Below are 12,990 nucleotides of genomic sequence, written 5' to 3'. Positions count from 1 at the left end.
CTTGCATAAAGTCATGAGGCTCAAAGTTCAATCCTTTCTGTAGCAAAATCAAACACACACACACACACACACACACACACACACACACACACACCATGCACAGGCACATGAAAACACAAAGTCTTCAGTGCTTAAACAAGGCAAAATTGCAAATGCATCCTTGCCCTCTCAAGTCCTTTTATGGCTGACAATTGCGTGTGATTATGTGCACTTTTCCTAGAACACACTTTACAGCACTGTTGCATTGTGTTTATGATAATCAGAGATACAATTGTTCTGTGGCCCAACAGTATGGGAAATTCTAGGTGACCAGTGTTAATAGGAATGTCTTTATTGTGGAATTTCACTGTTTTTTCACAACCCCAATAGACTTTGTGATTCATCCTTGAATTTATCACGTAATATTCATTCTCCATAGCCCCCTTTTCATGAAGCAACCATGGAGCTAGTGGTGCTTGGTATTTGATTTCAGATATTCTGATTCGGACACATTTCTAATGTAGGTCTCTTCTGTGAAAGAAATTTCGCCACTGAGGAGTTGTAATTCTGTAAGGTTCCATAGGGTGTGGTTCTGAATCCCAGCTGCCTAGAAGAATCCTTGAGCAACTTGAAACATTCCAGTGTGGGGTCCCTACCCTAGCAGCAAAGCCAGGGCCTCGGAGGATGAATTGACCAGTAGTAAGCTTTAGGGCTACCCATCCTAAGAGTTATACCCCTCCTTACCAGTCTGGGAGCCATGGACCAAACAATGTGAATTCTTCTTAAATGATGAATGCAAGACCATGAACTCCATGGAACTTGCCTCCCCATTCTACCAAATACCAACAGTGTTAGGAAGTCTTGTTTGCATATGTGTAAAATCAGAGATATGCCAAGCCTGATTGTGTGTATGTCTTTAAACTCATCATTCTGGAGGCAGATACAAGTGCATGTGAGTTCCAGGCCAGCCTGGTCTGTAGAGCATGTCTCAAAGCCCCTACTTAGGAAGACCAAGTCTTTAAGCCGGCATATGGTGCATGCCTTTAATCCCAGCTCTCAGGAGGCTGAGGCAGATAGATGGCTGTTGAGTTCAAGGCCAGCCTGATGTATATAGACAGTTCCAGGACAGCCATGGCTACATGAAGAGACCCTGTCTCAAGAACAACCAAGTAAACAAACACAAAAAACCGAGACCAAACACTTAAACATTCTTACAGATAGTGAATAAGCCCTTGAAAAGATATGCAACCCTGGCAGCCATTAGGAAAATGAAAAGTCTAAAAACCAATGCTACTGTACACCTACTATGGCTAAGTTGGACCAAAGTCATGTTTCTGGGAATAAATCTTGCTCTCTATAAAATTATAAATAAATAGAAGTAAAGAATCCAGAAAAATAGAGACGATATTTTATAGAGGATTTGGGGCCCAAGAAGGGAAATGATAAGAGGCACTAACACAGAAAGCTTTATTCAAGTGTCCTTCAGAGATCCAAACCAACCAGAGCAGTGAGGGGGCCTCAACCAGAGGAGGAGAAATTTCAAGCACTCCCAGCAGAGGAGAGGGGACAGTGGGAGCCGCCTGCCTGAGTAGGTGACATGGCTGGGAGGGTATGGGTCAACAGCTAGCAGGTCGGTAGGGCCTGTGGTCTTAGGACCACGAGACTCTACCAGTGTGGTGGACAGTAAGGAGTGAAAGAGGTTTCTATGGATACGCAAAGCAGGTAGCCTCCAGACTGGCAGTTCTCAACCTGTGGGTCTCGACCCGTCTGTGGGTTATACACCAGGAATCCTGCATATCAGATATTTACATTGCAATTCATAACAGTAGAAAATTATAGCTATAAAGTAGCAAGGACATGATTTTCTGGGTGGGGATCAAAGGAACATGAGGAGCTGTTTTAAAGGATCGTGCCATTAGGACCGTTGAGAGCCACTACTCTAGGTGGTAGGTAGCCGCTTAAACATGTAGAATGTTAGCACTGAAGGCCAGGCTCTTACATACAGGGTCTCAGCTTGTGGTGAACAACCTATGAAATCCACCCAGGAGGACCATCGTGTTGGCCCACTTCTATAGCACACCTGCTCTGCAGAACTGTTAAAGGCTGGCAGGGATAAAATGCTGGCTTAGACAGAGCAGAAGGTGGTAGAAACAGAAAGGCCAGCAGACAGCACAGGCTGTGTGAGAGAAGTCCTAATTAAACCCTGTCCTCCACCTTGAAAGGTACCAACAAATGTTGAGTGACTGTCCCTCTGGTTCCAACTCTTGGAATCCCATGTATCCCTTGGATCATGCGGAGGTCAGAGTTATTTTTCTCTTGAAATGTTGAGAGAGCTCCTGCCCTTCCCTTGAAGGTATGGGGGAAAGATGGGTGCATCTGTGAAAGAATGGATATGTGCAGACGTCCGGACATGTGCAGACATTTGGATCCAAAGCCTCTGTGGAGCAGAGGAAAGCCAGTACTCTAGCTAGCCTGTCCTCCCATGGTGGCCTCCTTGTCTGCACAATACCCACCTCACGCAGAATTTACTCTTTCACCAAAATGTTCCTTAGAGGGAATGTTTGCGCCTTATGGTAGCATTATAAATAAGATACATGTAAGAAATTATTAAACTAGAAAAGACACTATTTGATCACCACAGGAATCAACAGATGTTAAACTTAGAGCATAAACACATGTTAAACAGGGATGAGTGTGAGGTCTCACAGTGTCTCCCCACAGATGCTTATTAATTACAAAGGAAAACAATAATTACGATGGAAGAATTCGCCAGATGCCGCCTTAGCCCTACGATCAAAAGTAGCTTGTCAGCAACTTGGGCCTCCTGCTGTGACACAGGAAGCAAACACAGCGTCACTTTTATATATTTTCAGTGAAACTGCATCACCTCTGTTTAACTAAGAGGGAACCTTAGTGAACTGAACCTGAAGGAGATTTTATAAAGTAACTGACCATGATTCTTTGAAGCTGCCAGGGTCCTGGGACCAAGGAAATATGGAGGAAATCTTCCTGGAGGAAGCAACAATAGAATTAGCTAATGTGGGATCCTGGCTTGAATGCAGGGTCCAGAAGGGAGTGCTAATCCTTTGATTGGAATATGAGCTCCTGATTCTATGTCTTTCAGAGTCATTGTTCTGATTTTGAGATTGTTACATAAGATGTGAATGCTTGGCCATCACGGCGAAGGGCAAGTGTAACTTTATACCGTTTTCTCAACTCTTTATAACCCTGCCAACTTTCAAAATAAAAAAATTTAAAAAATGACTTTCGTACTCTGGTACTTAGAGATAACAGGGTCATTATTCAAGGAGATTTTCCCCGTCTTAGGTGTTTTGCGATAAGAAAGGTGAGAGAGGTCCAAAATGTGTATTTTAATAAGCATGTCCTACGATGCTGGTGCAGCATACAACCCCATCCTAAAACTTGGCTGGAGGAGTTACTGGAAAAGACAACAAAAGAGTCAACGACTGGAGGGGTGGGAGGGAGTGGGAGATGATGAGAAGAAACTGGGTGTTCCTGAACACGGGCTTCAGGACTTCTGACTGAGGGACTCAGAGGGAGAAGAGGCAGCTATGAGGTAACATCACATCATGAAAGACATTATATATAAGACATTCCAGGGCCTGAAGAGACCGGGAGATTAATAGACACTGCTGAGTTTACATACCTGAGCTCTTGGCAGCTGCTGATGAGACCGAAGTAGATACGTCACAATTGTTTTTTGGATTTTTTTTCTCTGAATGGTATTTGCTCTGTGTCCGGTCTCCTCAGGAAGGGGTGTGGATATAACTTCCTAATTACCTACCTTTCTATTGCTGTGATTAAAAAATCACATGATCAAGGCAACATGTAGAAGAAAGGGTTTATTTGGACTTAAGGTTCCAGAGAGGAACCATGACCATCTCAGTGGGGAACTATGCTGACAGACAGACCTGGAGGCAGGGACAGCTGAGAACCCACATCTCCAGCCACAGGCAGGAAATAGAGCAAACAGGAATTAGCACATGGCTTTTTTTTTTTTTTTTTTTTTTTTTTTGGTTTTTTTTTTTCGAGCTGGGGACTGAACCCAGGGCCTTGCGCCTCCTAGGCAAGCGCTGTACCACTGAGCTAAATCCCCAAACTGCAAAACACTTTCTGGTGACACACTTTATCCAGCAAGACCACACCTCGTAAGTCTCCCCTAAATTGCACCAACTGGGGATCTATCATCTACCTATCAAACATCTTAGCCTCTAGAGGACATGTTCATGCCACCATCATCTAGCTTTAACCATGACATTCTAGGTACTGTGTTTTGTTTGGAAGACAGACTAAAAATCTATTTACCTAGGGACCATTTGGCATTATGATTGACAAGTAGCTTGAAGAATAACCAGAAAGGTGGGCTTGCAAACTCAAGCATCTGTAGACCTTCTTCTCATAGAGCCCTCTCTTACTGAATAGACAGTAAGAAGCAGCCGCTGACCCAGGAAGAAGGACCATGTTGCTCACGGGTCATCTTCATTTGCAGGGATCATATGCTTCTTCCTAGTCATTTTCAGGACTGGAAGCCAGAAGTGAATCTGAAAATTAGATAAATAGACACTGGAATCACTTCAAATGCCACCGCTATAAACTTTGAAAGACACAGAAAATATCCTTGGGGCCTTTCCCGGTCTCTCATTGGCTGTAACTGTTTTCCAGCTGTGTGTGTTGTAGGTGCCTGACAGTGGCAATGTGAATGATTCTCATGTTTGACACAAGAGTGAGTTTCTCCCTCTAGACACAAGTGCTTCCTCCTATTGATCTGTGAGGACACATTGAGCTTGGCATTTAGAAAGAAGCTTTCTCTTTATTGTCCTGGTGACCTGAATTTGAGAATGCTTCGAACTAGTCTTCGACTTGTTCGAAGATTCTTATTTTCTCTCATTAATAAATAGATGATAGATAGATAATGATAAATAGCTATATAGATAATTATAGGTATATGATAGACAGACAGACAGATTAATAAGCCTAATAAAACCAGTAGTGTATATCAGAGGCAGATAGGTAGATAGGTAGATAGATGATAGATAGATAGATAGATAGATAGATAGATAGATAGATAGATAGATAGATAAAGTGATAGATGATAGAGTGATACATGATAGATAATGATAAATAGATATATAATTATAGATATATGATAGACAGACAGATAGATAGAATTTTTTAAAGTTTACTAAATGCTATTTCCTTCTGTGTTTTTACTTTATCTTTGGTGTAGAAAGGTAAATAATTGGCCATTGTTCTCCAATAGACAAAACAAAACATCTTCCCAATAGCCAACTACAAAGCAGGGTCACTCAGTCATACTGTAGTTGAGCTCCTAAGGTAAGGTTGTGGAAAGCTTTGAAATCCAGTGTGGTTTGCTCTCAAACTGAGCTTTAGCTTAGAGTATAGCACCACCTTGGCCTTACCTTTTTAAAGTACAGGCTCAGTTTCCTGTCAGCTTCTCCCAATGGCTGCTTTGATCGTTTCTCAAGGAGCTTTGCATGGAGGTACTCAATTCTCTCCCTCTCTACTTCGGGGTAGAAGGAGACTGACACTAGAATTTTAAGCTGCATCAGCATAGAAGACAGCAGTCCTAGTGTCATCAGCGTTAAGAGAATAATACTGAGAGGAACCCAAGACTGAGACACACTGAGCCGTGGTTTAAGAATGCAGCTTGGTTCGAACATAGATATGTTAAAGGCAGAATCGTGGATGACTCCTTGAGTTCCTTGTTTCTAAAATGAAAGAGTAAAACAATCAATATATATGCCATCTTCCACTCTGTCTCGTTTCTCTGTCTTTCTACTTCCTTGAAACACACTATTTTCCTGAAAATACTCGAAGAGCTTTATCTAAAGTAGCTGTCTGTAAGCTGGCAGATGAACTCTCTGAGTTCAAGACCAGCCTGGTCTACAGAGTGAGTTCCAGGACGATGGGGCTACCTGGAGAAATCTGCCTCAGAAAACTGATGGTGAGGATGTGGCTGTCTATCAAAGTTTCCTGTATACATTATGATTGGGACAGAGAAGAAAGGATGACTTTTATCTGTAAAGTAAGTGTTTTCCAAAGTGGGTTTGTGGAGAAACTCTATCAAATAGAGTCGGTTGCTCTATCTCTTCTTGGTGAACCAGATGCCTGTGGAAAAGTTAGGCTCTGGAAAGGCTTTAACACACGTAACCATAAACCCATTTTTAATGGATTTTTTTCTTGGTTTTTTACTTAGGGCACACAAAGGAAGTAAAAGATGGGAAGTCAGCTCAAATGAAAGAGAGAATTGGTTGGAGCCTTTAAAGCTTCAAGTAAGGACAAACTACTGTCATCAACCCACAAAGTTAAAAGATTTTAAGACACCGAGTCATAGATTCCATCAATCTTTTGAGTTAGGGGAAATTCTTCCATTTCAGAATATGACATCTCCATTTAGGATGGCATGTTGACCCACATCATTGAGGGAGACTCAATTGTCTTGCTGGAGGAGATTAGAGGAGGCATTTTCTGGTCTTTGTGGGAGTGAGAAAGGGGTTTGAAGGCTAGAGAACAAACCAGTTGTTCAGTCAATGAGACAAAAGGCAGAAGATGACATTGAACCACCCAGCTCAGCCACCCGAGTGGAGAGTGCATGCTGATTCAGCTCTTTCTCTCCTCTGACCTGGAAAAGTCATTTAGTCTCTCAGTGGATTTGTTTTCTAATTTGGTAAAGCAGGAATTAATGGACCAGATCCTGCCCATGAATAAACTGCTCCCAGTGAAAATTAAACACCTTGGGGATGGGGCATTAACCTTACTGACTGGAATACTCAGTAAATTATTATCACCCTAGTGCCACAGAGCCCTAGGGCCAAGAAGTAAATGACTTCTCAAAATAAATAAACAAATGAACAAACAAATAAATGTATCTGCACCCAGCAATCATCTTGTATCTTAGACCTACCACCAAACCTGGGACCTCTCTACAAATGCCAAGTCGCATGTGTGCAGAAGCAGTGGGAAACATTTGGGTAGCCTCTCTTCTCCTTTTATTAAAAAGACAGTCTCAGTCTACAATTAAATGGAGATTTCAGTCCCTAGAGCAGAGGCATGCACGCTTTTTAATGCGATGGAAGAAACAAACACATCGATCGAGTCAGCGATGAGCAGTCCTGCAATGAGAAAGCAGCGGGTGTTCGGTCTGGGAAGAAGCTATTTAGTCTAGAAATCTAACTGGGGATTTGCAATTGGGAGTCAGAGCTTCAGAAAGATTGAGTCAACACTTCGTATAGGCTTGCTTCGGGGCGGTGTAGAAGACATATTCGCTCCTTCAAAATGCCAAGCAATATCCAAAATGAGACCCCAATGGTTTAGAATATGTTTACCTCTCTTAAGTAAACAACTTGCTGAGATGGTATTGCTAGCAGTGGATGGGAGGCTCTGCTACTGCATTGTCCTGGAAAGTGAATGCAGTCCAGTACCTGACCCATGGGGTGCCCTCACCAAATTGGGACTATGACTACTTTTACTTACACTGCTCACCCATCCAAGCTCAACTTGGATCACTTCCCACTCTCCTTATTTAAACCATTTGTCTAAAACTGTACAACAGCATAAAAGACATATTGGCAAAGCCTTATACCACTGTTTCTCTTCCTGTCTGATTTCTCTTTCTCAAATCTGCCACAGCAAAGAAGGTGAGAAACCTTCAAGGGCATCTTGGGATAAGGGCAGGGCATTGCCAGTCACATGGAGTGAGGCAAGTTGCTGGCACAGTCTCTCTGTTCAGCAGAGGAAAACTTAGATGTCACAGAAAGCTTGTACTCAGACCTGACCCAGCACTCAACGTCCAGCTGCTGTTATGTGAGTACACAGTGGTCTTTTACAGTTAGTTCTGCAGTGGAATCCTCATGGTCTAGACATTATTATATTCCTGCTATTCAACAATGTTTAAGGATGAATTTTATGGTAAGATAGATCTTAGACAGACATATACACAGACACACACACAGAGACACACATGCATGCATGCACACACACAAAAACACACACACACATACACACACACACATACACACACACAGACACACTCATGGGCACACATGCACAGGTAAACACAGATACACAGAGAGATACAGACACACACACATGCACACATGAACACAAACATAAACAGACACACACACACACACACACACACACACACACACACACACACACTCCAGTCCAAATCAGTGAAAATTCATCAAATAAGCATGAATGTTTTATACTGGCTGAGAGAGAAATACACGAGAGAATCAGAAGAGAAATGGGGACAAGTGGGAAAACAAGAAGATTGTGGGGGTATGAGGGGGTGTGTGGGGAGGAAATGAGATGGGGGGTGGTGGGGGGGAGGTGGAGGGGAGGGAGGTGGGGGAGGTGGGTGGGGGGGAGGTGGGGGGGGAGGGGGGGGGGAGGTGGGGGGGGAGGTGGAGGGAATAAGGTGGGGGGAGTGAGGTGGGGGGAGTGAGGTGGGGGAGTGAGGTGGGGAAGTGAGGTGGGGGAGTGAGGTGGAGGGAGGAGGTGAGGGGAGGAAGTGGGGGGAGTGAGGTGGGGAAGTGAGGTGGAGGGAATAAGGTGGGGGGGTGAGGTGGGGGGTGAGGTGGGGAAGTGAGGTGGAGGGAGTGAGTTGGGGAGTGAGGTGGGGGTGAGGTGGAGGGGGGGGGGGAGTGAGGTGGAGGGAATAAGGTGGGGGAAGTGAGGTGGGGGGAGTGAGGTGGAGGGAGTGAGGGGAGGGGAGTGAGGTGGGGGGAGTGAGGTGGGGGAAGTGAGGTGGAGGTGAGCAAGGTGGAGAGAGGTCTTTTGCTTCTAGGCTTCTTATTTAGCATCATTTAAAGCATGACTTCCATTATCTGCCCATTCCAAATATCTAGAGCAACAGGGAACCTTATAATTAAGTGAATTCTTCAGGGGCAGCAGAGAGCTCAGAGTAATCAACTCCAAGGAGCAGCTCAGGATTTGGAGGGCAAGAGCCCTGAGACTTGGTGTGCTGAACCAGAGGAAGGGGAAGGGCAGAACTTGAGGCTCCCAGAAGCAGAGCGAGAGTGTGAGGTTCAGAGTGGCCATTCTCCCCAACATCTTGACAAAGAGAGGACAACTCAGACGTGGAGACAGTGGTCTATCGGGGCTTAACCCCAGCAAGTCCCCTCGCCTTCCTTCCATCTGGTTCAGCTCCATAATTTTCAATGTTATAAAAACAGGCAAGTGTCTGATATTTTCCTGATCCTGTGAAATGTTACAGGAAAAATGGGAAAAGAGAAAAGATATGGTGTAACCTAGCATTCCCTGCTGGTCTATGGCTGCCAAGAGAAGGGAGAGAAGCTAAGAAAAAACAGATTCCCCACACACAAATTGGGAGTACCAGGTCCAAGGAAGACAAAGTCTTTGGGTGGCTAAGATTCTCACTGAAGCTTCTGGGGGATATCGAGGTTGGGTGGTAGAGTTAGAAGGGGGCTCTTATACTTGGCTGCACAGTGATGTTACTTGGAATGGGAGCTGGAAAAATCACTCTAATCCAAGCAAAGTGGGTTCTCTGAGGATTCTGGACAGAAGCATCACTTCTCTTCGATTACACACACACACACACACACACACACACACACACACACACCCCCAAAGAGACACATGTTGTTGATAGTCACTGACTGAAGTTGTGTAAGAAGAGAAGCTAACGTGTTTATGGACAGCATTTTAATGGGTTCCTCCATATCCCACTACTGTGGTTGAAACCCTTCTGGTTGGTAAGGACTCAGGCTATGAAACAAAGTTCTCAGTCAGGAGAGTTTGGAGTCTGTCTGCTCAAGTCTTGACAGCAAGAGGAACTCAAGCCCCAAACCCTGCTTGGGAGGTACGTATACACCCCTTGAGATGCAACCAGTGAAATCAAAGCTTAATACCCAACACAAAGTTATTCCTACACTCCGGGGTTTGCTGACTCTAAGACCCCAAACAATATAATGTCCCAGTTCCTGAAACCTGTGACACTCTGTCTAAGAGAAAAGTCTCAGCAGTGACATTAAGTCAGACTCTTCAAGATGGAGAAATTGTCCTAGTGCACCTTAATGACACCATGAGCCTGTTTTGAGAGGGACATAGCTATTTTTCCATGCACAGAGAGATATGTGCGATGCCATCACAAGCCTAGTAATGCTGCTGGCCAAATAAAACCGGATGATGCAGAGTGAATGGCTTTCTGGAAGGAAGATGCCCATGCCAAAGCACTTGGACTTCAGCCCAGCGATAGTGATCTTGACTTCTTGCTTTTGAACTAAAAGAGAATAAATTCATGCTGTTTTAAGACACCCAGCTTATGACCATTAGTTATAATAGCCATAGTAAAATAACATAGAGTTATATTCTATCTCTGGGACATCCAATTGGGCTCCATCTGTGTGCCAGGCAGCAGGAATCTGAAAACACTGTCTGGCTTTGGATGCTCCAGCGTTTTTGCAAGGTGCACCCATAAATAGCCCCACTACACCTCGTGGATCGCTGGTGAGCCCCTACCTCTCCGTGTAGTCTCAAGTGGACTTGCAGCCCTGGCAAGCTTTGGAACTGTTTGTTCACGGAGGAAATGAGCCGATACAGCAGATAATCCACAGTTGCGAACAGCATCCACATGTAGAGATAGGTCAGGACGGGGAGGAAAAAAAGCCCAAGGTTTCTCCTCTCTTTGGGAGTCAGCTTCAAAGATGGGACGATGACGTATTTCTTCCTCTCCTTCTTATTCAGCGGGAGGACACAGGGCCGCTGTTGGCACCTCTCCTCTTCATCAAACCGAACAAATTGTCTGGTGATGTAGACATTCTCGTACTTCCAGCCACAAGGACCCAGGAATCGCTTCAGGAAGAGGCCAGTGCTGACTAGAATGAGCAGAAGCCCGGCGAGGGCAAGCAGTTTCTGGCCCACAGAAGTCAGAAGCTCTGTCGTGAGCACCATGCGATGCAGGACACTCAGGACTTCTCCTCTGGTGTCATTCATGTGAGCCTGCAGGGCATGGCTGGGACTAAAAAGAGAGACCGCCAGAGTCTGGTTCCACGAAACAAGGTCATCAAGTACATTCAGTGGAGTGGCGAGGCCGTAAATCCACTCAATGGCTTCGATATAGCGTTTTAAAAGTGGAAAGTGTGTCGAAAAGTTCTTTGCCCTTAGGTTGCAAGTCATGCTGTCTAAGAGACCTCTGAAGTTAGAGAAAATATTTTCCACATGTCCAAAGATCACTACCCCAGTACCAGCCGCAAGCAAAGCGTTCCTCCCTTCACGGAGGCCACACGAGAGGATGGCCAGAAGAATGAAGCACCGTGCACGCTTGGAACAGCACAGAAAGACACAAGTGGCCATCCAGACAGCAGAGAGCAAGGCAGCGGATGGCAAGACCCAGTAGAGGGCTGCAGAGAGGAGGCTCACCGAAAGGAAAGCCACAAAGCAGCAAACTCCCAAATGTTGGATGAAGTCCGTCCAGCCAGTGCTTCCTGGAAACACATAAGTCCCCCAAAGCCTTAGGAATACACTGGTGCCCAAGGTCCAGAGCCTCATGCTCCCTGTGTCCCTAGAAATAAAAAGAAACCAAGTTCAAAAATTACTTAGAAATCAGATGGTAGGCAAGCTGTAAATATACATATATGTATAAACATTAATATATATGTGTGTGTATTAAATATATATATATACATATATATATATATATATATATATATATTCCTTCCCAGTAGGAGTCCCATCACTAAATGGGAGAAAAATAACACATCAAGATGTGAGATGATGCCAGGAGGTGGTGCCACACAACTTAAATCCCAGCCCTTGATAGGCAGAGACAGGCAAGTCTCTGAGTTTGAGGTCAACCTGGCTTATAGAGCAAGTTCCAAGACAGCCACGGCTACATAGAGAAATCCCGTCTCCAAATAAAACCAACCAAAGAAGCAAACGGAAACAGTAACAACTGGAGGGGATGTGTGCTTGTGCATCTTTGGGTCTAGGCTGGCCTCATGATTTAGCCGATTAAATGTGGCAGCAATGCCCACACCCCACCTTAGGACTGTGACTCAGTTCTTCAGATTAGGTCTTGCCCTACCCTTTGCTGCTCCTACGGCAATTAGTATGGTAATTAGTGTCCTTTAACATGTTAACAAATTGTCACAGACTCACTGAGTCAAAGAAACACCCGTCCATTCTTAGAATTCTTCCTGGAGGTCAGTAGTCTAACATGGGTGCTTGGAGCTGTGATCCTACTGGAGAATCAGGGGGAGAACTAGGTTACTTTCCTATGCCAGCCAACTCCTTGGTGAGTGGGGCCTGCGCTCTCTGAATCGTGGTCCCTCCCTCCTCCATCTCAAAGCCAGTGAGATTGTAGCTTGTAAGTGTAACTCCTGAATGACACAAGAACACCTACAAACACATGAGATTTAATGGGGGACACTGCACAGCCTTTAACCACTCTCAAATATGTTCATTCTCATGGAAGTATTATGGGTTAGGATCAATGGCACAGCTTAACACCGTGAGAACCAGTGTGTTACGCTGGGTGTGGTAAGATGAACGCGGGTGGCCGCTGTCGGACAGGAATAGAGAATCAGAAGTGAAGATCTGATTCTGTGCTCAGGCTGAGTGCAGTTAGCAAAAGGCAGAATTAAGACGGAGGAAAGACGTGTAAATTTCCAATGCAGGACATAAAGAGCTTCCACTCCGAATGGATTCTAGCGGCAAAAACATGTGGAGAAAACTCTTACGTTAAAGACAGGCAGTACCTATTGATTTTTTTTTTTAAACTGATGCAACGAAATTCCTAAGGGTTTGTTTTTGTTTTTGCTTTGTTTTTGTCAGCTTGACACAGGCTGGAGTCATTTGGGAAGAGGGGCCCTCAGAATCAACCTGGCAGGGGATTTTAGTGCAGGGCTGGGCGACTTCAGACTTGTTTGGGCTCAGGATTTTGAGCAGAACATCAGGGAACCAGGAAGGCATTTGCAGAGGAGAGCAACAAATTAGAGATGGCGA

The 12,990-nt window shown here is 44.7% G+C and overlaps 1 protein-coding gene across 1 annotated transcript; it reads right to left on the bottom strand.

Moving 5' to 3' along the window:
- Window positions 1-4,466: 4,466 nt before the first annotated feature.
- Window positions 4,467-11,535, bottom strand: Dcstamp (dendrocyte expressed seven transmembrane protein). Its single transcript, XM_032886242.1, has 3 exons — window positions 10,507-11,535; window positions 5,421-5,561; window positions 4,467-4,541 (listed from the first exon to the last, which is right to left on the bottom strand). Exons 1-3 carry the CDS (start codon window positions 11,533-11,535, stop codon window positions 4,467-4,469), a joined length of 1,245 nt encoding a protein of 414 aa, XP_032742133.1.
- Window positions 11,536-12,990: the final 1,455 nt, after the last annotated feature.

This window comes from Rattus rattus, chromosome 1, assembly GCF_011064425.1.
Source record: "Rattus rattus isolate New Zealand chromosome 1, Rrattus_CSIRO_v1, whole genome shotgun sequence".
NCBI lineage: Eukaryota > Metazoa > Chordata > Mammalia > Rodentia > Muridae > Rattus > Rattus rattus.
Note: the sequence above shows the minus strand (reverse complement) of the source record. Positions and strands in the feature narration are given on the sequence as shown.